The sequence below is a fragment of the Neopelma chrysocephalum genome, unplaced genomic scaffold (genome assembly GCF_003984885.1).
Source record: "Neopelma chrysocephalum unplaced genomic scaffold, ASM398488v2 Primary Assembly neopelma1_92, whole genome shotgun sequence".
Lineage (NCBI taxonomy): Eukaryota > Metazoa > Chordata > Aves > Passeriformes > Pipridae > Neopelma > Neopelma chrysocephalum.
In genome coordinates this window covers 2193798-2220969 of record NW_020897754.1, presented here as the reverse complement: position 1 = coordinate 2220969, position 27172 = coordinate 2193798, and the positions used below count along the sequence as shown (strand labels likewise).

The 27172-nt window shown below is 42.7% G+C and overlaps 1 protein-coding gene across 8 annotated transcripts; it reads right to left on the bottom strand.

Moving 5' to 3' along the window:
* Window positions 1-698: 698 nt before the first annotated feature.
* PARVG (parvin gamma) lies at window positions 699-27036 on the bottom strand. 8 transcript variants are annotated; one of them, XR_003535918.1, is made up of 16 exons: window positions 26636-26727; window positions 24420-24521; window positions 23876-23940; window positions 21098-21200; window positions 19960-20100; window positions 19449-19564; window positions 18678-18733; window positions 17791-17813; window positions 15800-15858; window positions 15610-15678; window positions 15081-15182; window positions 11818-11890; window positions 9608-9781; window positions 9495-9527; window positions 8686-8690; window positions 699-708 (listed from the first exon to the last, which is right to left on the bottom strand). XR_003535918.1 is itself a non-coding variant. In XM_027693611.1 (14 exons), exons 2-13 carry the CDS (start codon window positions 24496-24498, stop codon window positions 9645-9647), a joined length of 1023 nt encoding a protein of 340 aa, XP_027549412.1. In that variant the 5' UTR covers window positions 24499-24521; window positions 26996-27036; the 3' UTR covers window positions 8698-9527; window positions 9608-9644. The 8 variants fall into 8 exon arrangements, 7 of the variants coding, with proteins under 7 accessions (XP_027549412.1, XP_027549410.1, XP_027549413.1 ...); XM_027693611.1 differs by lacking the exons at window positions 699-708; window positions 8686-8690; window positions 26636-26727 and adding an exon at window positions 26996-27036 and having other exon boundaries at window positions 8698-9527; XM_027693609.1 differs by lacking the exons at window positions 699-708; window positions 8686-8690 and having other exon boundaries at window positions 8698-9527.
* Between the last annotated feature and the right edge of the window lie 136 nt (window positions 27037-27172).

Genomic DNA, 27172 nt, shown 5'->3' with positions numbered 1-27172 from the left:
ACACAGATATATATTATAATTGTGTGGTGAAACCCAGGTCATATTCAGAGGGGAAAAGCCCTGGAATGAGATCAGCGAGTAGAAAGTAGGGGATATCAGTTGGGTAGAGTACAAATTCAGTGTAACTTGAATAAAAGGTAGGGCAAGAAGGAGGTACAATAACCCTCTGTCTTCAAAAAGATTGCTAATAAATAACATGGACATCACATTCACGACCTACTGTGAAGAAAACTAAATCTACCTCAGCCCAAAGCAAGAAAATCTGTGCAGATTGGTCAACTGGCATTTCTGAAGCACTTTGGGAGCCTCAGAAAAGGAAAAAAAAAAGGGATTTGTTATGTAAAGTGCTTGTGTTTGGGAGCTTGGCAGGGGTTAACCACTCCACATCCTTGCCATTTGGATACTGAGTGGGAGCAAATTAACACACTTGTAATAGAAGAGGAAAAAAGCCCAGGGTAAGGAGCCAGGGAAGCCTCAGAAAAGCCAAGAGGAGCAGTGATGTGAGGCTTGGTCACTGCCACATACTATGCCAGGAGGAACCACCTCTCCAGAGCTGCTGTGGGCCGTAGAAAAAGGAGAATATTCCTGAGTAATGACTAGAGGTAGCTCTCGTTCCACATGCAGGATTTGGGCTGGTGGGGGAAGCTCCTTGAAACCCCAGCAGTCCTCTGACAGCAACATGTCCCAAAAGACCCCTGCTGGAGATAACTGTTCTCTGGGATTTTCCCCTTTGTCCAGCAAGGTGTTGAGTCCAGGATTTTGCCTTAGTGTTTCCCCTCCATGCCACACAAGTAAATCAGCTGTTGGCCTGCCCATGGTCCTGGAGAGTGGCACTGGTGCAGCTGAGGGGGCTCTGCTTTGCTGTGCCCTGCAATCAGCTCTCATGCCTCAGTCCTGGGTAATAAGGAAATTAAGAGGAACACTAATATAGTCTCTTGCCCAAACTAGAGCCTTTTGGGAGCATTAATCCATCCAGAAAGCAGTTCACCTTCCAGGCTGGGAGGGGAGGCTCAGGACAAGTGGTGCCCCAGCACTGCCTGGGCTTCAACACCAAACAGTCACTCTGGGGACTGTGGGGACAGACAGGGATAAAACAGGACTGTGAGTATGACCTGGCTCTTTGCACTCCCTGTGTTACCACAGGGCCTGCCCTACACACATGGGAAGTGTGAAGGAAGGTGGCATCTCTACCACACAGCTGCTTCTCACCAGCAGCTTTCAAGGTTTTTCAATGAGGAACAGTCACAACCAAGGCACATTCTCCCAGCTTATCCCTCTCCTAACACCCCTCCCTTCTGGAGTGCCAGGTTTTTATACTGCCAAGTTGCAAAAGCCTGAAAGTCCAGTAGAGACAACAAGAATCACCCACAGTAAGCCTCTACCTCCCTTCCCTGTGTGAAGCCTCATTTTCCAGTACCAGGCTCCACCAGACCGGACCACTCAGGTAGTCCCTTTGGTGCCTTCTCATCATGTTCTAGCACCTACCTCAGTTTCCAATACTGGAGCTTTTGTATTATCACACTGAGGCTAAACCTGGCACCCAGAGCTGTCAGAGCATCAAGCTGGGCTGGTGCCCTGCAAAAAACTATCTGAGGCCTCACTGTGCTCTTCTTGATTCAGGGAATATTTCTCTGTTACTTCACTCCCAGGTTGAGTGCTAAAACACAGTGTTTTGTTTCAGTCTTTCAACCCTCAGCTGCCATTGTCTTCCTTAACCATTCCCTTGCATGATTTTCTGATTACCTTCAGATTATTTATGAAGCTGTTTCATTTACCAAGCCCACTTTCCCCAAGCAAAGGAATGTTAAGAGAGAGCCAGGATGAAAGCAGAGGAACAGAAATCCTTATTCTAGTGGCACCTGGGGTTGAAACACGTCTGAAGGAGGGATGATTCTCCCTCTAAAGTACTGGCAGAATCTCTTCAGCCCCACAAAAGCTCTGGGAAAAGTTCCCAACAGCAGCAGCAATGTCAGAGATCCCACTTTTCACATCCCCATTTCACTTTTCTTTCCCCCATCCCAGCCTCCCCACGGCACCAGAGAGGGAAGGACAAGGCAAAGCCAGGGAAAATTTAAAGATCTGTAGCCATATTCTGCATCTTAGTGTATTTATTGACATGGTGTAGGATTAGATTCAAAGCTTAAAGAGGGAGGGGAGAAAGTCCAGGAGAAAGAGGAAAAATTGAACACAAATAACTTGATAATGGCATTAGAGTCTGAGTGGGAAGGAAGGGTTGGCAGCTTTTGTCCTCTGTTTTTTCTTTTTTCTTTTTAAAAAACCAGCAAGGCAGTGGAATATCCTTTGAAAGCAGATAAACCTGGATATTTCTCTTAGGAATTATTGAGAGCACACCCTTAATGCTATTATTTTCTAGACTCATTATCTGAGATTTTCTCTCACCTACTTGAAGCAATTGTTGAAGAATTAAAAAAAATATAATTCAGTCACTACTTCAAAGGCTTTCCCCCCCCTTCCTCCCCAAGAGAATACAAAGGTACCACCATCACAATGGCTCTTCCCAAGGAAATCTCTTCCAAGTGTCTAACACAGAGTACTCTTTTACCTTAGTACTTTTTTCTTTTCCTTTGACAATAAAAAAGGTGTCTCTGCCTTGATTTGTGATCACGGAGAAACGTGGATTTGCAACTAACCATGATCTTTGTGGTAAACTTGGTATCTCTCCCTCACCCTTCAGGAAAAGTTCTTTAATTTAGCATGTGTTTGTTCCTATTCTCACTTTTCATACCAGAAAATGATTTCTGAAATGTCTCATTTACTGGATCATTCACGATTTAGTCATTATGTTCATTTAGGCACTTTGAAATGGAATTCTATACAGAATTTAGCCTGCAGAAAGGTGAGAGCACATGCATACCCTTGGCCATACCTGCTTGCAGCACATGGCACCGCTCCCCTTCAGGGCATGAGGAACACCTCCCCCAGAAACACTGGCTTTCCTTGCTATGAAATCATTCTTTTATTTCTTTATTTTTTTTAATAAAAATTTTCATTAGAAGGCAGCAAGCCAAAGCAAGCATTAAAACACATCCTCACAGAAATACAAATAGGAAATTAAACTCGCAGCAATTGGATTACCAGAGCTGTCAAATCACAGAAGGAATAATTTCAGGGGGGAGCACACCTCCAGCTATTAGTTAATTTTCCAGTACACTAATTCATGCTACTTGCCGATGGATTTTGCCATGTTTGATTAGCAATCAGTTAAAAACCAAATCCCTTGCTTGGGTTGTCCACAGCCATTTCTCCAAAGATAATGTGAGCAGGATTTCCATAAACCACTTGCTTGAGCTCCCTGATAGGCAATTAATTCTTAAACCACTAATGCTGGATTTGCTTCCGTGCTTGGACGAGAGGAAATCCGAGATATCAGAATGTAATAAGGAAATATCCTCGTCCATGCTCCAAGGCTCTTTGCTACATGGAAATATGGTTAAATATGAGAGGGGGCTGGTGCTGAACAGTCACTGCAATTGTCTGCAGCTCATCAGAAATAGCTTATGAGCAAAATTGAAGTCAACATTTCATGCTGCTGCTGGGATTGCAAAGGAGTGTTTCTTGATTGGACTGGCTCCGAGCCAGCGAAAAAAAAAAGAAGAAAAGGATTTTCTAGAGCCACCAAGTTTATAATTTTGTTCCAGAGAAAAGTTGTGAGGAGGAGGTGGGATCACCCCCAACACACCCCATACCAGGTCAGCGCCCAGTGCCCACGCCCATCCCACCCTTCCTTCTATTTGTGTCCCACGGGTAGAGTCTGTCGCTCTCCCAGGCACTGAGCAACAATCCTGCTTGGTCTGGAGCTGCTCTGGAAGGCGTCCATGAACAACCCCACGGATGGCAGACTACATATTTTGAAAAGGATTTTCCGAAATGCTCTAATTTGGTTTGACTCCCACTGAATTCACAGTTAAGTCAGTGGTGGGTGTCTGGGGGAAAAAAAAAAAAGAAACACCCACGGGACACAGAAAGCACCAGTTCTGGACAGTGCCAATGCCTCCTCTGGGTGGAGGAGGCAGGAGGGAAGGCACACACTCCACCTCTCCTCACACACAGTCACCTCTGAGAGACCTCCTCTGTCCTCAGTACTGTGTGGTCATTTACTCCTTTGACTAAAGCTGCCTGTGCATCACCACCATGACGTGCTGGCAGCATTTCATTCCCATTTTCTGTAGGAATAACCTCAGGAGGAGCAAGGCAGTGAGGAATCAGAGAACAGAGAATTTTCCAGCATGCTCAGTGAGATTGTTTGCTGATGGATTTTGATATGCTCGATTAACCAAGCCACTAAAATTGCCCTTGGAAGTACTGTCTGCCCACCAGCATTTCCCCAAGTGATATTGTCCTGAACATATAAAGTAAGTGACAGCTTATATACAGTCAGGCCCCAGAAAAGACTCAGGTCTGAGGCCACCTGACTCAGGCAGCAGCAGAAGTACAAGCTGGGATCTCAGAAGTGGCAGCAGCTGATATTAAAGCAGATCATGCTCAGCCCACTGGTCACTGAGCTCTTTGCTCTGAGGGACACAAACTTGAAGGTTCCCAACCACCCAGGATCAGGTTTTGGGCAGGTTTATCTCCTGTATTACTGTGTCCTCCTGCCCTCACCATTCTCTTCAAAGGAGAGAAGATCTGTGACGCTGCTGAGAAAATACAAATGTTCCCTGTGCACCTTCCAGCTCCCCCCCTCCAGTACCGGCCAAGTTTCTTCCTCCTCCAGGCTCCCTGTGCCCCCTTTCTTTCCTCCTCCAGGTAAAATATTCCCCTTGCAGCTCTCCAATCCATTCCCTCCTTGCCCTGCCATGACTCCCAGCTGCCAGGGGGTCTTTGCTGCTCCTCACAGGTGGGTTCCTCACAGAGGTCACACCACCTCCCCTCGCCCACGGAGCTGTAGAGTCCGGGCAGGTTTTGCTCTTCCCAAGAGATGGCAAAAGAGGCACAGAAAATGCCAGTCCCCTCACCCCACCGGGGGCACTGGCAGCTCCACTGGTGAGAACAGGGAACGGCAGACAGGCTGAGCAAGAGAGAACTGACAAACCCTGATTAATAATAAAGTCATAATCAAAGCATGCCAGCTGGCAACAGCATGGTCTGTCAGCGGGCTGGGTTTGTGGGGAGGGAGCCTGCTGGTGTCTGGGCCATGGGAAACTGGGCCTGGAGGAATTGTGTACGGCGAGGACTCCACCTCCTCCACTCAACCCTTGTCCTTGTCAAGGAAGGTCTCACCTTGTGCCTCCAGTGTCTTAGTTAGAACAGCTGGGACCAGTTCATCACTGGATGGGTGTAACCCAAACCTGTGTATTCTATGGCCTTCCATGCCATTTCCCAGAAACTGTTATCAATAGACCATTTACACCATCTGCCCAGAGCAGCCTGACTCCTCAGGCTATAAACTGGGTGTTAAGAGGCCTGTGAGATAGGAGGATGCTCCTGTCCTCCCACCCTTTGTGAAACTCCCCACCCTGAGGGAGGTACTGGGCATTCCTGCCTGAACCTGAGGATATATAATCTTGGAGTCTTGGGACTTTTTTAACCACTCGTGGGATCCAGAGACTGAGACCACCACTCTCAAACAGACTGAGACCACCACTCTCGACTGGACTGCAACCACCACTTTTCAACCAGACTGCAATCACCACTCTCAACCAGACTGCAACAGCACTCTCATCAACACATTTTTCCCTCTCCTTTTACTTTGGACTCAGGGGGCCCAATGAACACCATTCTGTTTGTGCCCCAGGGTGCTGGGTTATACATTTGGGTTGTGTGGGTTAAAACCAACTGTTTGCCTGTATAATCGTATTTATTGTATTATTTTATTAAATTGTTATTCTGACTTGTAATCTCTCCTTTGAGTTGGGTTCATTTCCCCTGCCGGTTTACCTTTAAACCAGCATATCCAGACAAGTCCCAGTGCTGGCCTCTCCTTTGGCCAGGGCAGGGACTGGGTTAGTGGTCTGCAGAATCAAAAAACAGGAGCTTTTAGGTCTCACACTGAAGGACTCGGTGACGTTACTGACTCCCACCCTCCGGGCCTGGCACAGAGGGGCTCACAGGAAACACACCTTGGCAGAGGGAGTTCACATGCAAGATGTGCAACAAGGGAACGAAATGTGACCCATGCATAGCGATTCACAGCTCCAGATACGGTATTTGATGGAGAAAAAGTCCATTTTAAAGACATTGCCACCCTTTGGAATCACATACAACCACAGTCTGCAGGTCTTCAACCTCCTCAGATACGACCTGTAAACATTGTCCTGGTACCAAACCTATTAGATGTTAAAAGTCTGTAGAATCTCTATTTTTTTTGCAATAAAATCTGAGATTTTTATGTTTCTGCCATTCCAAAACAAAGGGCAGAATTATTTCAAAAGGTATATTAAAAAGAAAACATACAATTTTTTCCCAACTGGAAGGAGATTTGGAATGGCTTTGGAATATGAATCAAGCTCGTGGATTTCAGATTACTTTTCCTACTCACACGCTTGAGATGCCTCTTGCCACCTCCACTCAAGAGAACAAGTAGGGACACAACTTCTAACATTTTTTTATTGTTATTTAAGAAACTTTTGGTACAGCAGATGACACAAAATGTGTTAGCTGCCTACTTTTGCCGAGATGTACGGTGAACTTCAGCAACACGCCATGAGCTGAATTAAATTGTCTGCCAAAAGCAAGCAAACTTTTCTAGACAATCTGTCATTTGACACACTGCAACCAGTAAGGCCTGTTGTACCATCTGCTCTGTGTAAAGTGCAGGGGATGTGTTTTACACGGTTTCTAAACTTAGCAGTGAGCCAGAGTCAACATTTCTACAGTGGGGATCCCCTCTAAGAAATTCTGTCAACAGCTCTTGCCCTTTTGGCTTCGTGTCCGAGATCCAAGAAAATCCCTTTCCCCATGTGCTTCACTGCCCTTCCAGACAGACTCAGGAGAATTAAAAGTCTTTTCAAAGTCTTGCTGGTGATCTCATGAGTAACTTCCAGGGCTAAGAAAGCACTGTGGCTCTTCAAGTTCTGCAACACTACCAGGATGCAAACTTTACAGGTATTTGAGTACAGAAATTATAGGCTTAAATTTCTCTTACCTAAAATACACTACTTTGGAAGAGCCTTGGTGTGGGTCCTCTTGTCCGTGCTGTAATTGTCCCAAAAACAACCTCCCAGCTTTACCTTCGGAGATGTGTTCCATATCTCCAGATCTGTTGCCACTTCCCTGTGAGACAAGGCCAGCAACAGAAGCTCCTGTAGTGCTTTTTGGCTCAGAAACTCATGGACCATTTACCAGTTATGCAAAAGATAAAGATGCTGAATTTTCTTCCTTGGAAGTGGATAATAACCCAGGCACTCAGTCACTCCACTGGAAAACTGAAGAGTCATTGCAGTTAAACTTGCAAGCCCAGCTACAGAGCACAGCTAAAAAACCCAACACCTTAATAGTCCACCATACTTTTCCATCCCAAAAGGCCTCCTACCCAGGATTCAAGTATGAAAATTGCTAATTTAATTATGTAAATACAGTAAGAATTTTGCTTTTCATGAGCTTACGCTTGTAAGAGAAAAAGGAGAAAGGTAAGCTTAACGTAACATCTGAGAACAGTCATATATCTAAATATCTATACATCTATACCTTTATTTTCCATTTTCATAGATCAGAGGATGGTTTGGGTTGGAAGGGACCTTAAAGATCATCTAGTTCCAACTCCCCTGCTGTGGGCAAGGACATCTTCCACTAAACCAGGTGTTGGAATATTCTTTGTAGCCCTGTCACTTTATATTTATTATTAAAGCTATGCCAAGGCTGTGACTACATCCCAAATGTAAACAGTGCACTTGTATACTCGACACCAATTTATGGAGTGGGTGTCTATGATGGATTAGTAAAATTCCATAGCATGTTTTAGGAATCAAACACAGACTCTTTATCAAAATGCTCAGACACATCAAGTGGGTTATAAATTGGCTCTCAGCATAAAAAGCAGATTAAAACATTAATTTTTAGTCTCGCTGTGGTTTTGATTCAAGCACATTAACTGTTTGTTTTCCACCGTGTGTTTCCAAAAGAATGATTTGTTTATAAGAGGTTTAGGCAAGCTGGTGTTGGGAAGGGAATATGACCCTTTCATTTACTAAATATCAAGATCTACACTTCCCCTGCCAGAAATCTGCATGGGATTTATTTATGCCAGCGAACAAACTTCTCAGATCCCCCAGCTGATTGTTAGAAGCCCATTAAGGAATAAAGCAAGGTACTGATGGAGACTTGCAAATGAAAAGAAACAAGTATTCTTTACTCAAATAATTCAGAACAGCACACACAACTAGCATGTGCTGGTCGCTGGCACCACATATTGTGTTTTTCTCTGTAACAGGCTCATTCTTGGTGCAGAAAGGATTGGGCTCAGGGCAGTTTGCAGAGCTCTGTCCCCCAGCAGCTGTGCAGCATTACCATTGTCAAAGGCAGTGAAGACTTATCAGCATTGCTATCTAAGGATCTTCCTTCGGCTCTGTGTCCAGGGGTAGACACAACAAATTCTCATCTGTAAATGTCAGCACTCGAGCTCTGCTTTCCCCTTAACACACAGGTGGAGGATCAGACCAGAGATCAAATGTCAGAGGCACTGACGACAGGAAATAAAATAAGTTTAGATGGAAGCCAAAATAATACCAAAACTTTATTATTAGATCTCTAGTTTTCTGCAACGTGACATAATTTTAAGGTCAAGGGAGTAGATGGAGGTTTTGAAGGAGCTGTGATTTAAAACCCCCCAAGGAGGACCGAGGGTGAGAGCTGACATAAATTGTGGCTAGCCTTGACACATCCAGAGGGAGATGCTGGGATGCTTGGGGATGGTGGCTGGATAAGTTCAGCTGGGAGAGTCTCAGAGGACTTTGAGAGCCCCTGCAGCACAACTGAGCTGCCAGAAGCGGTGGAAGCTGAGTTTCACTAAACCCACCCTCCAGCTGCAGAGGAAGCCAGCAACTATCCACCTCTTACTGAAGAGAAAGTGTGGACATGTGAGCCTTTCTTGCTCGACACAGGAATTGGGATTCCTACCAGTCAAAGATTACAGTTGGGGGCTGGAGCCAGCCACAGTTTGGCACTGGCTTGGCAAGGAAAGAAGGGCATCTTCCTCCAGCTGTGCAGGAGAGCCCTGTGTCACTGCACAGTCTCACGGTGATCTGAGTTCCTTTTCCATATCTGACCATTCATCAAACACTTGGTAAGTTCAGATTTCCTTTCTGCTGCCTATTCACTTGGTGTCCAATCCATATCCTCTTGTCTGACAAGCTCTGGCCACCTCTCCAAAGCAGGTTTTGAACTTGAGCTTCAAGTGGGTCTCAGTCTTCACCTCTCCAGTTTCCAGAGCGACTCAGAGGCAGGAAAAGTGGGGAGGCTGCAACAACAACTTCCAAATTCACCTTAAGGAGCAAAGAACTCAGAGTCCAGAAAAAACACACATTGCACCTCTTTGCAGCAGGGTCTGGAACAAGAGCTACAGCCACAGAATTACACTGAGTGGGGTTGGCTTGTGGATCTGCCTCTAAAGCTGCTCTTTCCAAGCCTCATAGTCCTGGTGTTCACCTACATTACACTGGCCATGGACACACAATATTTAAAGTTACTCAGGCTGTATATGTGAAAGGTTGCATGAATAACAGACTTGCACATACAATGTTAACACAGCAAGTGTCAAACACAAGTTCATGCACAGAAGCAGTGGCAAGCGGAGCTGGGAATCCAAAAATCACACTGTAACATGCTGGGGGAGAAAAAAAAAAAAAAAAGCTCAAGCTTTTGGCCTTGTCCTTCATGCTTCTTTGGTCTTGTACTTGGAATACAAGCAATAGAGAATCCTCATTGTAGTCTTCATATCTCCCTTCACAATATCTGTGGATACACAAACCAGGGACAACAAAAGCAGATGGGAAGTATTAGCAACAGAAAGAGACTGCAACTGCCAAAGAATCTTCCACCTTTCCCCAATTAGAATGGGACCTGAGACAATCTAATTGCAACAAGAAGCAAAATAGGAACTACAGAGCTAGAAAACTAATTATTTATTAAAGGAACTTGAGGAAAAGGGACCTTCACTGCCCTATCTTGCTGTAAGACAGGGTAAATAATGCATAGTAAGAAATAAGGCTTCACTAGCAGAGAACAGAGTAGATAATTTAATAGGGCTTTATAGCCTTAGTTGTTTATGATTCTTCTATGTCAGGAACCATGTTGGGAATTACCTGACACTTTATTTTTTTGTTGCAGTATTTCCATCATCTTTTGTTGCCATTGGCTGCTTTCTTTTTTTGGTTTGTTTGTTTTCATTTAGTTTTCCAGCTTCTGTGTTCTTGGCTAAACAAACTGCTCTTGTATTTAATAACTGCAAGGGAAGAGGGCAACTGATTTAGAGGGTTTACTGTTCTTCTTACAACGTTGTAAATCACTGGGAGTAAGATTAACAATGAAACACTGGTAAATGAGATCCTTGAGAGCCTAAGTAGCCTAGCTGTAATAAGTACCCTTAAATCATATTAAATTTACTCACTAGCTGAAGATTTTCCCAGGGAAGCTAAAAAGGACTTGGAGATGTTGGCACCAGTATTTCTTATCCTGATCAACTCTGTGTTTGAGGCAGTGCAGAACAGCCAGAGGGAAGGGAGGAAAGCATGGATTTATCTCCTTTCACACAGAAGGTGGATCTCAGCATGGAGACCTGAGCTCACTCTTTTAACATTAACATAAATAAAGGCTATTTAGCTTTTCAAACTCCCAGCTCTGTGTGACACAGCAAAAAGCCCACAAGCAAACTGCTGACATCACCAAATCATTCATGGAAAAAAGAGAACAGAAGAAAAAAATCAGAAGTCCTAAATTCCATCTTTCCCTCTCCATGATTCCAAGTGTCACGTACCAAACACACACATCCACTCTCTCAGAAGTAACTACCAGGGGTAGAGATAATCCTTTCCATTTTTAATAAAGATTTGACTTTCTTATTCAACTCCAAGCTTTTGGGCTTGTGGAGGAAGGATGGGGGTTGTGCCCTGCAAGGGGTCAGGCTGTGCAGTCCCAGCACCACCCACTGATGTAACCACATCCCTCGTCCCACCAGGAGCTGGTAAAACATTCTTTATGGAATTTCTGAATTGTATTTTTTTAATTGGAAAATTGGAACTCATCCAAATGAAGCTTTTTTTTTGGTTATGGGTATTATTTTGTGGTGGAACATGCCTGTACATTGATTCAGTGATGACAGCACTCACTTGGATCAATACTCAGCTCCCAGGTCTGAACCAAGCATAATAAAAGCTTAAAACCTATGATTTTCATATTCAGGAGACTGACCCACCAGCCTCTGCTGGGTTTGAATAGAGTGATCAGTGTTTCTGATTTTCAGGACATAATCTGTAAGGTTTTTTCCCACGTGAAACAAACTTGCTTTTAACGCACTGAAACTTTTTATGAGACGGGAAAATAATTTTCTCTCCAGCTCAGCTGCTGTAATTTCCCTGGGAGCTGTCACTGGTTTAAATCTTTAACAAATACTGAATTACCAAACAGTTTTAGTGTAAAGTTACTAAACTTATAACAGTCCAACTTTTTTTAGTAGAGAAATAACGATTGTTCAAAACAAGTCTTATTTTACCACTACTATTCATTTCTGAATGAGGAGCTGTGGGGCAGCCATATAATGAAATGTGTCACATTGCAGAGCCTGCTTTCTGCAATTAATCTAATTTTTGCTAAGCCAGGATATTAGCAATTCTATTCCAGACAAGTTTGCATGTCTTGACTCACCTTCAGAGTTCACAGAAAAATTCAGAAGACCTCCATCTGTCAGTAAGTCCAAGGCAAGGTTAACGTTGTGGAGCTGTTAGAGAGAGATTAATATAATAGAAAATGTTATAATATTTTCTCCCCAACAGTGCAGTGGCCAGAAAGCTTTAGAAAATATTTCTCTAGTAGCTAAAGATACTGATGCATAAATATGCACTCATATTCATCTCCTTAGTTTTCATGGAGTGCTCTTCAGAATTTTCACCAATTATAATATAAAATTAGATGTAAAATCCATCTCCAGCAAAACATATCCCATGAGGTGGGCAGAGGAATCTATCTAGCCAAAAATAGACCTTCACAAGTGAAAGACTTGTGTTAATGGATGTTCCCATGGGGAAAATAGGCCAGACTTTTAACTGGATCTAATAGATGCATGAAGTTTATTTCTGGGTTTTTTAACAATGCCCACATCCCTACCACACTTGGAACAAACAAAAAATACAGAAGGAAAAAGTTCTGTATGTCTTATTCAGAATTTCCAGGTTGGAAATCTCTGGATCAGCTGTATTTGTCAGCTAAAAGTTTCTGCTGGACCACATAAAGGTGTCCACACACAACAAGAGCATAAATGATATCCTTAATAATACTCATGAGGAATTAAACAAATCTATGAATGAAGGCTGGGGGTTTTTTTCCTAAGTTTTCCTCTGTTTTTTCTCTCCCTTCCCCACATAAAAACAGCATCACACACATAAGCAGCAGTTGTGAATGTCTTTTTTTAATTCTTTCCTTAATGAACCAGCACAGGTAAAATGGACACACTTCCCTCTCTGGAATGCATGTGAGATTTTCAAGGAATGACAACATGCAGCTTTCAAAATGACTCTTCAGGCAGAAAAACTGACAATTACCAAAGAAAAGAAAGCTTGAAAAAGGAAATTGTTTTATCCAGATGTACTTCCAGCTGGACAATCCTCCAGGATTTACAACTGGACAGGAGTCAGGACATTTGGGGTGTTTCAGCTCCGCGCCTGTTTTGGCAAAAGTACTGAGTTCACACAGTTTTGAGAAGCCCAGAGGCCCTCCTTCATCATCATCTTCACCTCCTGACTTTACAAAGCTCACCCCTAATTTCAACCTGAACGATTTTGTGATCATATTCTTTGTCACAGCATGCACACCTTTCCCTGCACCTGAGCACCCAGAGGTGGACTTCTTTACAGTTACCTGCAAACCTCATTTTTTTGGGGCAATAAACACTCCAAAAACCCTGCAACAAACCCACCCCCGCACAGAGTTGTCTTCTTGCACCTGCAGGTTGATCACACCCCGATTTCTATCATGGGATGGTTTGAGTTAGAAGGGACCTGGTTTCCTAACCCCCCATCCCTCCCTATTTCTGGTATCCATTTCCTCCTCATTCTCACTCCTTCCAGCCTCATTTCCGCTCCCTGCAATTCATGAAGTGAAGCTTTGAACCTCCAACTGTCCCTTCAGCTTGAGTGGAACTCGATCATAGCAGTGCCTGTGGTTGTCATCACTTGAACAACACAAATGAGATCTTTTCAATCTCAGCAAAGGTTACATCTTCCCACTTTGCTGCACTAATTAATGTCTAAAATGACAGGGAGTCAGAAAGCACAGGGGAATTGAAGGACATATTTTATGTCCAAATGACAGCTGAACTACGGTCGATCAATATTTTTAGTTATGGTGTCATCCCACTGTGCATCTTGTAATGAACATCAGAGGAGAAACAAATGGTAAATGCCACTTTGGCAAACTGTTCAACAGCAAGTCCAGTACTCAGAAGGAGCTTTGCTAAAATGAAATTACTCCAGTGGAAAGAACTGTACTGAAGCAGTGCCCGATCCCATTATATTCTTCTCTGATGCCAGTGATGTGCAGGGTGAGAACTGGGAAGCCTGAGCTCTGATTTGTACTTGAATTGTAGGACTATCTCATTTCTAGAGAGAAATCTGTGAGGCTTGAATAGGGCTATCTATGAAATTTTAAATAAGAAAATATTCATTGACTTCCTCTGGATAAAGTTAATGAAAAAGTTACAAATTTCTTTCCGTCTCAATGGACCAGGCCTAACAATTCTGAAAACTGGGTGAAGGAGAAAGGGAAGAAAAACTGCTCCAAGGAAATGCCTTGAGTATGTTTGATTCAACCCTTCAAAATATATTTTCCCTGTTCTTAGATTTAAAAAAAAAATCTATTTTTGCTAATACCTTAAACAGTTACCCAGCTGACAGCAATGAAATGTTGACGTTTGAACACAGGTCTCAAACAACTGTGCTTTTAAATGTTTTGGTGAAAAGCTCCATGGGAATATTTATCCATTATTATAGGACCTCTGAGAATTTCCATTACAAATAAGACATTAACTGTGCTAAGGTTGGGAATCAGACAAAAGGTTCATCTGTGTGGGGAAGCTGTAATGCAAACCACACCAGAGGAGACATTTCCTTCTCAACTGAAAAGGATCTGACACATTTCACCTTCAGAAATCTGAGTATAACCCAGCCAAAATAGCTCCAGTGTCAAGATTTTCAGAGCTGTTCCGTGACCCAAATGAAAAACCCCTACCCACAGCAGAGACAAGCTGAAAATATCTCAAATATCTCAAAACATATCAACATTCCAGACCTGTGGAGGAGGCAGCCCAGCACATGGTACCTTCTGGCTGATGACAGCTTTTACTTCTAAAGCACAGATGAAATCTGCCTGCTACAGGTTGCAAAAGCTGCCAAGCAGGTCTGGCTGGGGAGGTTACAGCTCCCAGCCTCCAGGGAGGAAAGGATGTCAACTCTCAAGAGCTTTCCAAGCAGAGGGGGCCTTCAAGATGTTCTGGCCATGTCTTGATTAAGGTATATTTTTAGGACAGTGTAGAGAAAGCCAGAGGGATCCAGTTCTGCCATGCAAGAGGTGTCATCCACCTAAAAATGTCTTCAGGACAGGCTTGTAGGGGATAGCCCCCTGATTCCTCACCACACAGACCCTCTGGATTTCACCAGGAGGCTCCAGGAACTCAGAGGTGCCAAACAAATGCAAGGAACAGTTGTTTGCCTCCCACGAGATACTGATTTTGAAGACACCAAGGTCTTGTAACAGCACCAAAGGTGTGTTTGTCCAGTCCCAAACGCCCACCCCGCAAACCCTGCAGGTGTCTGACTTCACACACAGCAGCAGCAGAGCCCTTCACTGACATCAAAGGCATTGAACACACAAGATGTTTGCTGTCTCAAGCTCTAAGTGGTTACAGAACAACCCACCATCTCCGTGGTGCTGGCTGGAGTCAGGAAGAAATTCCTCAAATTCAGAAAGTAACCCTCCAGTTGTCCAATTAAGATAAGTAAGATAACTCCATCTGAAAACTAGAGGAAGAATGACCTGAAAATTATTTGGCTTTAGTAAATTATTCCAATAAATGACATTCCAGCAGTAAAGGAATTTAAATGTTAGTTACTTTGGCAATCACAGTCTTATGACTCAGCTCCCTCAACCACAGTGAACTTCATATTTAGACAGATAAGGTTCCCAAATTCATATTAGTGAAGATACGACCTTGTAAAAGGACAGCTGTTAGAGCAAACTATTCCAGGTGTGGAGAGAGACACAAGTGACAAATGTGTAACTATAAATGACTGTATTTTTTCAATACTTTTTCAGTAACTTCAGAGGCTGAAGCCTGATATCTCAACCTGAACCTGGAAATCATTGTTATGTTGCCAGATTTAAATTGCTACAACAAAAAGGAGGATTCCTAGTGGTGAGAGAAAACACTGGCAAAACATGGTTTACCTGAGATTCAATGTCTTTCACACTTAATCCTAATTTTCCAACATGCTGGTTGACAAATTGCAAAAACACCTAAAGAAAACAGAAGGGGAAGAGAGGGAGGGGGAAAGAAAAAAATAACTTTTTCAGTGGAGATTTAACTTTTATGTTTTGCCTAACAGATTTTGTTGTCTACTAAAAAAAAGTAAATTACCTTTTTGACAGCCTCCAGTTTATCTGGAGCACGGCTAAATAATTCATCAAAGGCATCATCTGTATCAAAACAACATTAATTGGTTTTATTTTGAATAACTGTCAGCTCAGAGGTTTAATGTGGCTCCAGAAGGAGAAAGGTATTTGCAACTTAAAAAACAGGGAGGAACAGAGTTGTAGGGAGGTGGGGAGAGATCCTGCTTTTGTATTTATGTATTTATTTATTTTATTTTATTTGTATTTATTAGAGGACAGGGTAACAGGCTTCCCTTCGGCCTGACTACATCAGAGGAAACACTTTATTTCATCCAATAATGAAATTATTGAATTGAATTGAATCATTCAATAATGAAATTATTGAAGGTAATTCCCTGCAGAGGTTCTCAAGATTTGTGCTGCCACCAGTCTGAGCAATGGCCAAGATTATCTCTTTTCACTTATGGTTCTTTTGACTCTGAACCTCTGGGATGAAATACTGGGAGCAGAGAAGAAGAGCTGTCCATTTTACTGCTCTGCCCCAACAGAAACATCAGTTACATCAAATTTGCAGAAAAACCAGCCTCCTTCCTTCAAAAAAACACAAGTTTGGAGACATTGCCCTTCCTCTGGAAACTCTGGGACCTCAAAAATGACCAGTTTAAAGCTGGCACTGAGCTGGTACACAGCTCATTTCTAAGGAAATGAGATTCATGGAATGCCCACCCTCACCTCCCTTTTCAGCCCAGGTTTAGTGAGAGCAGGATCCAACTCCTCACCCAGCCATGACTGATTCAACCATGAACAAAGTCTCTGAAACACTCCTAAAAATGAAGAGCACTCTGGCAGCAGAATTAAATGGAGAGCCAGTTTCTACAGGAAAACCAGTGTTGTTTTTTTTTAAATGGAGAAGCAGTTTTTGCAGGAAAGCAAAGGGAGCTCTGCTTAAGGAAGATTCCTCCCAAAAGGCAGCGACAGGGAAGCCTCCTTTGTGAAGGGGTTTCCTCACATTTCCCTGTTCCCCCTGTTTGGGGGCTGCTGCAGGAGCAGTGCCAGGGAAAAGGTGAATCCATCAAACAAATCACTGAGCAACAGCCTGAAACCTGCAGCCATCATGCAAACTAGAGAGCCCTCTCCTGGAGCCACGCTTTGGGATTTCTCCCTGTGTCAAAAATAGAGAGAGTGAGCATTTGGAAGAGTGAATTGCAGATTTCTCTTCACAGCAGAACCAACTCACTGAAAGAAACAATTATGGGTTGGGTTGGGGGTTTTTTTCTGTTTTTATTTTCACAATTTCAGCCCACACTAGAGAACACCCAGTGGAATAAGTGATAAATACGTATTAAATGACATAGTTTGGACCTCCGTAAAGCAAGAAAACACTAAAATAAAGGTCAGAGCAGGGAGTTAAAACAGTTGCCCTGGTTCTCTGGGGATGCAACGTGCTCCTTTACCTTCTTTACAAGGAAGAGCAGCTCCCAGTGAAGCCTGAGCAGTGCCCAGGCCTTCTGCAGGCTCTGTGCACGTGGATATTTTTCCCCTCAAGTGTTTCACAGCCCTTAAAAGCACTAAAGGGTAAAAACTCTGGGGATGTTGGTTTTACTGAGCTGCCACCAGTAGATTTCAAAATCTTGCTTGCAAACTGTGGAAAGGAAAGTGCATTAGAACTTTGGGAGCAACAAGCACAACCCTGAAGGCTTCATGGTCATAAACAGCTCCATAAATCCATGATATATTTTGCCCCCAGACAAGGCTTTGTTGGGTCATCATTTCCTGTCTCACCTCCCATCTGTTGCCTGTAATCCAAGGGCAAAGTGGCCACCCAATTCCCAAACTGTATTGTGATGATATGAACAGACATTAACATCTGGATAAAAACACCAGAAAAAAATCCCTGAATTTCCATGAACTTTAGTGGGAGCACACCGATTTTATGGTGAGGTAAAAATGGATCAGGACATGGTGTATGACAGCACACAATAATGGAACACTGCACTTGGCAGTGCCAGCACTTACTTGACTGCGCTTCTGTGCTCTCTCTAGAAGTGCAATAAAAAGCAGGAATTAGAAAAATCATTCAGCAGAGCCAATCTTATTCATAAGCAAAGCTTATCTGCTATCTTGTAAAGCAGGAGATAGAGCTCTAAGTGCCATTAACTCATGTCAGAGTGACTTTCCAACAGACATTTTTAAGTACACTTTATATCTGCATAAGCTCCTGGAAGCCTGTGAGGTTTTAACTGGCCCACAGACCAATGAATTTTATAAGCACAATCTTTAATATCCTCTTCCAATAAGCTGCTCATGATATTAGAGTTTGAAGATGTTCTGGCATATAAAAATGATAGTAGGAAAATCTGTTTCTAGTTCTTGGAATGATATCCATATTTTCTCAGTATATAAATGGTATCTTACTACTTAACTCCTTTAATAATGGCAGTACCTCATAAACTCAGCAAACCTTTCTCAGCAAAATAAGGAAGAAATTGCCTCCTTTCTCTTTATTTAATGACACAACAGCAGTGAATTAAAAATACATTTAAACCTTTGTGGCTTTAGAAAATTTCTAGTTTAGTCTAGCACAGGTAGATTTACAGTCCTGGGATTTTATTACTCTATTTGCTATGAAATTCCACACTAAGCCTCAGAAATAATCACGCATATTATTTTAGAGAAGTTTAGGTAAGGAATAAAGAAAGGTCTTCTATCATAATACTGAATCTGAAGGGGGGGGATAAAAAAAGGAAAGAAATCAGAGAAACAGCTCAAATGCATATGCAAGCCTGGGTTTGCACCCTTTGTCATCATCATGATCCCAGCTATTTTTTCCAAGGGGGAACACACCCACGGTGGTTCTTTTCTGGTTGACAGTATAAAAAAAAACCAGATATATCCCCTCTTACTTGTTGTCTGTGATATTTTCCACCGCATTTGATGTCTTTAATCCTCTGGAGGTGTTCTGTTGAAAGGACAATAAAAAAATTGGAGTTTGGCACACACAGAGGCACAAAAATCATAAGCAGTAACGAGGCTTTCATGACTTGTTTGCAGCACTGGAGGTGGTCACCTCTGCCTTATAATAACCTTGTGCCACGGCCTGCCGCCCACAGATAAATCCCCCATGCAGAAGACTTCAGTTTTCTGGGATGCTTAAATTTAGGAAGGCAATTCTTGACTATTTCTAAAGCCCCTTGGGAGCTTTTCTTACATCCTTGTTCCTTTTTTCCCCCTCTATATAGTTCTCAGTACTCCACATAACATCAAAAAACCAGTGCTTCACCCAACTGACAGCCTGAAGAGACAGGCCAGTAAAAACTCCCTTCCCCTAAAGAAAGAAATCATCAGCAATAAACCAGTGTCATAATTTATAAGTACAGGCTTCTACTTTAAAACATTTAGAGATAGTAACAGCAGAATATCTTCTTTTTCCTCTTTACAGATGCCAACAGCTGTTTTCAGTTTGGATAATTCCTTTTTGGGTTTTTTTTGATCAAGGAAGAAAAACAGAATACTGTTTCTCCCCTTTAAAAAGTAGAGCTGAACTGAAAACTAAATCTAATCCAACAGGCTGAGAAATTAAAAGGCTCACAGAAAGTATTGATATAATTCTAAACAAGTCAGCCTTGTGAAAGGACTCTGGGACCCACTGTAACAGACACTGGAGCCAGAAATACCTCAATGGTGATTGTTTCCACTTGAACATTTGGAGGCAGGGCCAGGCTGGGATTGAAGCGCTTTGCTATTGCAACCAGGAGGTGCAGTGTGCTCAGCAAGTCCTTTGTCAAGATAGCTGTTCCACGGCAAGAAAGAAAACAAAGTTTAGTGTGCAAAACGAGTAAACTTCACTCCAGCATCGGGAATTCTCCCCGTGCAGAGGATCCCAAAGTCACGGGGAACCATAACAGAGGTGGGACGCCAGACCAGGGTTTGTACAACATCACAAGTTAGCAATAGCACAGCTTCAAAGTTCTTGTGAGACACGTGCGTGGCACTGAGGGCTGTTAAGTGACCCACAAGCCACACGCTCAGAGGAGGCAGAGCCAGTCAGGGTCAGGGATTCCTGTCTCACTTTTGGTTCAACCACTAATTGAAAACAGGCTGTTTAATTATTGTTCTGGCATCCCTTTGCCTCCCAGCAGAAGCCCTGTGATGGATAATTTCCTCCTGTTTCACTTCTGCACCTACATTCCACACTCCACTTCAGCTGACTTTCCTCCAGTTGCAAACACTTGGTCACAGCTTCCAGAATCACAGAGAGTTTCTGTCGCTGTTTCTTCTCCGTCAGCGCGATTTTGTCAACGTCCAGCTTGAGGGACCCCAGCTTTTCTTTTAGACAGTCCACGGGAAGTGTAAGGCAAAAAAAAAATTAAAAAAATAAATCAGAACCACAAAATGACAGCAAAGCACACGAAGCCTTGTTTTAAATGTTTGATAGCTTCCACAGCCCCACAGCCTTATGCCTTGTTAAACTCCTGTGCTCTCTGAAAGCCTCAGTAAAATCAGTGAAGCTCTGCAAAAGGGAGAGGACTCAAGTAATTCCTTGCAGGATCATCCCCCAACACTCTCCATTCCTTCTTTTCTTAATGGATGCTACAGAAATCCAACGAGTGAATCTTTCCTGTAGATGGTGTACAAAGAAATCCCAGCTCATTGCTCAGGCAACCATGAAAACAAGCCAATCCTGTTCATGCTGCTGCCCTCAGCCTTGGTGGAAAGGAGATATTATTTGAAAGACATCCCCAAAGAGAGTGAAAAGGGAAAGAAAAATATAGTAGGGAGAGGAGAGATGGAGAAATGGAAACAAACAACAGGCTGCTCCAGGAAGTCACACCTTTGTACAAGCATCACACAGCGCCAAAAGCCTCTTTTAGACTTTTTCAGTTCCAGTTCCAGCCCAGTTCTTTAGACCTAGAACTTTTTAATTTTTATTTTTTTTAAAAGCAGGAAAACACATGTATTACAGTGCTGATTCCATCCAATGTTTCTTAGAGCACCACAAGTCATCTTTGTGCTCCTGACTTATGAAATCCTCCTTTCTCTTGGACACACTGAATTTCGCACCTCAAAGTGCAAAACCTTTTTATTGTGTCAACTAGCAGGTCAAAAGATTTTCTTAGAAGTAAAATAATTATGTAAAACAACAGTGGATCATTGGGCTTTTGCTTGGAATTGCAATTATCACAGCTGGTTCAGTGCAGTGCTTCCTCTGTTAGGGAAGTGAGACCCTCGCAGGTCACTGCCAGTGTGAGTTGTGAGGTTTATTCTCTGATCTGGAAGTTCCCCCATGATGTGTCTGGGAACTAAACTCAAAGGAACAGCTTACCCAGGAGATGATGAAGTACCAGCCCATCAAACAGGTCTTCTTCCAGACTTTTAACTACTATGTGTTCCTCTTGCAGAGTTCTGTTAATCCAGTCAATCAAAAACTGCAGAGGAAAACAAAGCAGCTGCAGTTGTATTCCTGTTGTTTAGACAGAATAGCACCAGGCTGTGCTTCACCTTTCTCTGTAGTCCCTTATCACATCTTGGTTTGCTTTCAACCTCCACCTCCTCTGTGCTTTTTGGTTGGTTTTTAAAGGGAAGTATCAGTTAGTTCTTCCTGATTTTCAAGTGAGGTAGACACCTCAGTAGTTATATTCCTATGAATTTTGTGGAATGGTTATAGAGTTAGGAGACCTATTCCCACTTCCAGCAAGGAAAAGGCTGCACAGTACATTTCCCACCCCCGTCTTTATCATATATCACAGAATTCACACAAATTCAGCTGCCAGGCAGAAGTTTGTAAGAAAAGAGGTTTCACTCATTCTGTGGGTTATTCCTTGTGCTCATCCACGTTACTCCCACTCCTCCCTTTCCTCTCCTACTTTTGTTTCCTTTTTCTTTTTGCATTATTATACTGCAGAGTCCCCAAATACCTTTTTGGGGTTTTCTTACATGGCAATCCTCCCACCAGCCTTTCCAATATCCTTCCTACCTTTGCAAGGGGCAGTTGCTCAGGAAGCAAAGGAGAGCTGGCTACAACTGGAAAGGAATCACATGTGCTCCTACACGAAGAAGCTCCTCAGCACTTCCCCAAGCATGTGTTTTATCCACATATTTTGATGGAAAGGCTGAAGCAGAACAGAAAAGCAGTAGCCCCAGCTGGCTGCTAACATGGACATCCCTCTTGAAGGAAGGAGGGGTATTGCTTGTATCACTATTTGAGTGAGTGTCTGGAGTTTGTCATGTGGATAATATCCTTCTCATGTGCTCTAAACAGAGGAGAAAATTCATAGCAGATCCCTGTGAGTTACCCAATGTTAACAAAAATGTAAAAAGGGTTTGAAAAAAATATAAATATCTGGCTTGAAACTGCACAAGGAACGACAGCACCTGAACTGAGAACCTGTCAAAGTGTAACACAAATTCTGTGCTAAGAGTGTTCCAGAGCAGAAAGCTGTGCTCCTCAGCTAATTCTTGCTTCAGATGTGTGAGGGGTAGAGCAGTACCTCAAATACAGAGGGAAGTCAAAAAAGCAGCACATAGTGCTGAGGACAGACCTGTGACATCTCTCACTTGCTATCTCAGCTCCAAACAGCCACATGCATGGCCTGCAGCTCACACAGCTCTGCTTTCTGACCCACTCAGCTGCAGAGCAGAGCCTTGTGTCTAAAAAGGAGAAATGAGAAAAGGAATACTTGGAGAAGTTTGCTGCTGGCTTCCCAATGTAACCATCTTCCATTTTACATGCAGCTCGATATTTATAGTAACGACAGTGAGCCATTTCTCATTCCTCCAAAGACACCTCAAAATGAAAATGCAGTGAAAAATTATTCTCCCAAGAGAGTTTCCTTGCTTCCCTTATTCTTCCCTTGAAGATACCTCCCTGTCCCTGTCTCCACCCCAACCCCTTCTCTAGAGAAGCACCAATTCTTTAGATTAAGAAGACAATCAAGTGGCACTGATGGGCACCCAGAGGGCTGTGCCTCCCTCAGGACTCAATTTCCACCTCCATATCATGCAAAGAAAATAAATTAGACAATGAAGAACATTCTTTCAGGAATCTCTGTCAGAAAATGGATTAAGCACTGAAGCTCACAGAGATAATAAACTGAGCGAAACCCTTCATTTTTGGCAATCTGGAAAGAACAAATCCAGTGTTTCTGTAGACAACATAATTGCATTTTGCAGCACCACCTTTCAGATTTTCTCTTCTGTATAGAAACATTGTGAAAGCCTGACACAAAAATCAAATCTTTTTGATCAAATGTGCCCGAAAACGTAATACAGGAACACACCTATCCACGGGTTTATAAATGCCAGATAATACAAACATCAGCACACAGTTTAAGCTGCTTTTCATAATATTTGTAACAATTTTAGCACCTCCACAATGCAAGAAGTGCTGGTCTCATGACAGACATGCCACTTTTCTTCCAGGGAATTGCAGTGTGTGAGCCTTCCCCTGGGCTGTGCCATTAGAGAAAGGCAGTGACTGAGCACACGGAGTGTGGGGGGGTGTCAAAATTACCTGGAAATAAAGCACTTTCCTGTGAAATAGGATTCTCCCCTCACAGCTACCTCAACCAAGCAATGTACCATACAACAACCTGAAAGCTTTTCTCCTGGATTCCTGGTGAGTTGCCTGCATGCTCTCCATCCCTTCTCCCTCTGCTCTCTGTCCTCATCAGGCTCCATCGAGTGGAGGCAGAAGACAAGACAGATAACAAGCAACCCTAAAACTTGTTATCATGGGACCAGTCCAGCTGGATTCTCCTTGCCATTACTCTGTCATCACAATGAAGCAACGACTGGGTGTCTCTGGTGTCTCACCCACATATCCCAGGCTAGGAGAGGTGTCACACAAGAAACAACGTGGTTTTTGAACTGCACTCAGCTTCACACCCAGCACTGGGCACTGCATTTGAAGCCTGGTCCTGTTTGGCCCCAGCCACCCTGACATTGTTCTTAGGCAAAAAGCTCTGGTTCAGAGCTCATTCCCACTTGTAGAGAGTGGGATCTAAGCACTGGGCTGAACACAACAGGTTCTCTGCTTCCTTTAAGTCAACAGGTTAAAACAACTTGAGGTGAGGGTTAAACAATATAGTGAAAGAAGTGGTACCAGTTTTAATTGTTCCAACTTGGGATTGTTGCTTGAGGTGGGTTTTATGACTTTCCTCTTCTCACCTATGGAAGGAAGCAAACATTACAATTGTCAGATACAACTACTGCAAGTTTGTGGCAAAATCTGCTGTGAGTTTGATATTCCCAATAATCACTAATTGCCCTATGTAGAAACACTGCCATTTTTTGTTTTAACTGATTCCTTATCAGCGAGAAAATGGTGCATCAGACTATTAAAACTGCTGTTGGAAATGATGCTTCAGTGTAATTCACACCAGTAAGATCTGGATGGACAATTCTGGAAAGAGGAAAACAAAGTTGGTCAGAACCTTATATTATTTAAATTTCAGTTAAATAACCAGCTGGAATTTGTGTTGCTTCTTCATGATATGCCTCCAAAGAGTCAGCAGCCAAATTACACAAAGATAAAACCATGGGATAACTGCTGAAAAATATACAATTCATCTGCACTGCACATTTTCTGTTTGGTTCTTCAGGTGGTTTTTTGGACCTTTTTCTCTCCAGGTTCATAAAGTACATACCTTTAGCAATGACAGTCTCATTTAGGAATTGATCAGGTGTAGAAGGCTGTGTAAACACATTTAAAAAGTCTGAATCCATTGTCTTTTCTCACTCCTGGTAAACTGATAAAAAATATGGAGGGAAAAGGATCATTAGTAAAGGCACATTAAGATCAAAATTAGTGCTAAGAAGAAAACAAACTGAAAGGGGTTTTATCAGTTACTGTTTCATGAACAGTGGATTGTTTTTAAAAAAAATCTGAAAATATATTTAAATGTGTGTAAAGAAAAAGAAGCTAAAAACAATTTTCATTTTTCCTGTTAATCATCAAAATGTAGGAGAAAAAGCCCTGAAGCACTAAAACTTGCTGTAATTCCATCTAATTCTGTTTTACCTCTAATAGGTGAGTAAAATCCTATTTCAACTGAAATGAAAAAAACTTTCAGTCTCAAGGTATTAACGAGTATCTGCTAGAAAATTTGAAAATTACCAATACTTAGAGACTATTAAATCAAGACCACAGTAGTTAAATTACCACATTGCCTACACAGATAACACAGATAACAGAGCCAGGCTCTACAGGCAGCTTACATGGTAGGGAACGTTCAGTTTTAAGTGCTTGCCTAAAGTCCATGAGACTTGAAAAGGTCCACAAGACTAAAAAAACCAGGATGCTTCAGCTTTGCAAAGACTGAAACTCAACAAAAAGTTAGAGTTATTGGAATCTGCAGCTCTGAAGGCTCTCCCTCACATATTTATTACAGGCTCCAGTCAAAGTGCTTTGTGAACATGTATTTTTTTTAACAGGGATTTTGCCAAGGCGAGGATATTGGTACAAAATAGCCACTGGATGCTTTTGCACACCAATCTGGTAATTCAAGTTGGCTTAAAATTGCCAGCAAGGCACTAGGAGAGAGGGTCACAAGGGACTTAATTTCATTATGGTGGCTGCAAAACTGAGTGCTATCTCTAAAGAGGTGCTTGATAAAATAAGATAGGAGAAATTGAGTCATGTAGTGCCTGAGGAACAACTGAACTATCTGAGATAAGGCTGCTCTGAGAGAGAAAAGTTAATTAATACAGAGCAACCTGAGGACTACTTACTTTTAAATTAGGTTTCTGACAGCTGTTATGCCTTGGGAAGTCCTGCTCATAATGGTAATTGTCTGTGTAAACCACAACTCACACTCACTCCAGCTTTCCTGCAAAACTCAGCGTGTGTATCTCTTATTTCCCTTGACTATCTGAGCCTCAGAGGGATGTGTTGTGCCTGCCACACCCTTGGGCTCTGCGTGGCTCAAGCATCAGAAGCCACTCTAAAATTTGGAAACCTGTAAGGAAAGGCCTGAAATTCAGAATTTGCAATAACATAATATCGTATCCTATAAGGCCTCAGTCCTGTATGTCCTATTCAGTCAGTGTTAAAACTGCTGCTCTGGGTAAAACTAACTTACCCATTACCCAGTCCCTGACAGCACTTCCCCAGAAGCAGAACCTTGGGGGGAAAAAAAAAGAACCCCAAAAAACCACAAGCAGAGCAAGGATATACAGAAACTTCCCTAAAAAACACTTCAACAGGCTGCAGCTCAGCCTTCCTGAATCAAAACTGGGGTCCTGGTCATCAGGAGCTGTCAATACGTCAATGTTCCTCTCCTCCCAGTTCCTGACACTGTCTGATTTTTGATCAGGCTGACACTTTAATGGAACTATTTATTACATCTCCAAGATCTTATTCCTAAGCAGCAACACCCCTCAGAGCCCATCATTTGTCTGCAGAGCCAGTATTGTGTTTCACCTCTCATCTCTCAATATTGATTCCCCACAGGCATTTCAGAGCCTGAGCACTGCAGCTATTTACCACTCAGACCTGTTTGTTACTAACATTTAGCATTCACCAGCAGCCCTTCCTGTGGCATGAGGCTTGGTCCTAGATCACTGTAGGAGACAACTGCTTGAATACTGATTGTAAAGGCGTTTCATTATGACATTTCTAAATAAAACTGAGGTCTAATTATTGACTATGAACGTGACTTGCAAGTGAAACTTTCTTAGGTCAGGAACGAGGCTATTGCACAACCTTGCAATGCCACAACTAGTTCTCTAGTTGGGTCAGAGCAGTTCACTTTTCCTCCATGAGTCTTCACAGTTCGGCTGTCAGATACCCCTGAGACAAAGCATTAATGAGTGGTGGGCTCTGGCTTACAAACTACCTGTAGAATATACACAAAGCACTTACCAGTGGTACCAAACCGTTTTAACTGCTTTACTTCCTCCTTGAAAAGACAAAAGCCCTACTCTGCATTAGCTCAGTTTCCTAGGAATATTTGTCTAGATCACACAAAGAAGGGAACAAAAACCAAGTGGGGAATGTTAATGTTAATATTTCTGTCTTCAGAAAACCACAATAAAAAAAATAAATAAGAAAAAAAAAAAGAGAATGTGCATTGTGCACTGAATTTAAAACTTACTTTTACTTAACACTTACTTCTACTTCCCTGTTTAGTACCAGACCTTTCAAGAGCCATTTTTTGCCCATCAGCATCAGACTTTACTGCAGCAAGAACAACCCACGTGGAGTCCCTTTTCCCAAACTTACTGTTCTCTCCTTCAGTGGCTCTCCAGAAGCTCTTCCAAGATCTGGGATCTGTGGGGAGGGGGGACTGGTCTCAGGCTGGGAGCGTCTGCCATGCAGGGCAGCCCAGGGGTGTGTGAGGGGGAAGTTGTGTGGTGCTCACCACTCCTAAAAACGAAACCACCCTCGCATCCGGAACCT

Excerpts from the sequence above, each read along its gene's own strand:
- PARVG (XM_027693611.1), bottom strand. The coding sequence starts at position 24,498 with ATGGATTCAGACTTTTTAAATGTGTTTACACAGCCTTCTACACCTGAT. Across the intron at positions 15,859-17,790 it reads GAGCACAGAAGCGCAGTCAA|ATGATGCCTTTGATGAATTA; the intron begins GTAAGTGCTGGC and ends GTTTTGATACAG. Across the intron at positions 11,891-15,080 it reads CAGCCAGCACCACGGAGATG|CTCCACAACGTTAACCTTGC; the intron begins GTGGGTTGTTCT and ends TCTCTCTAACAG.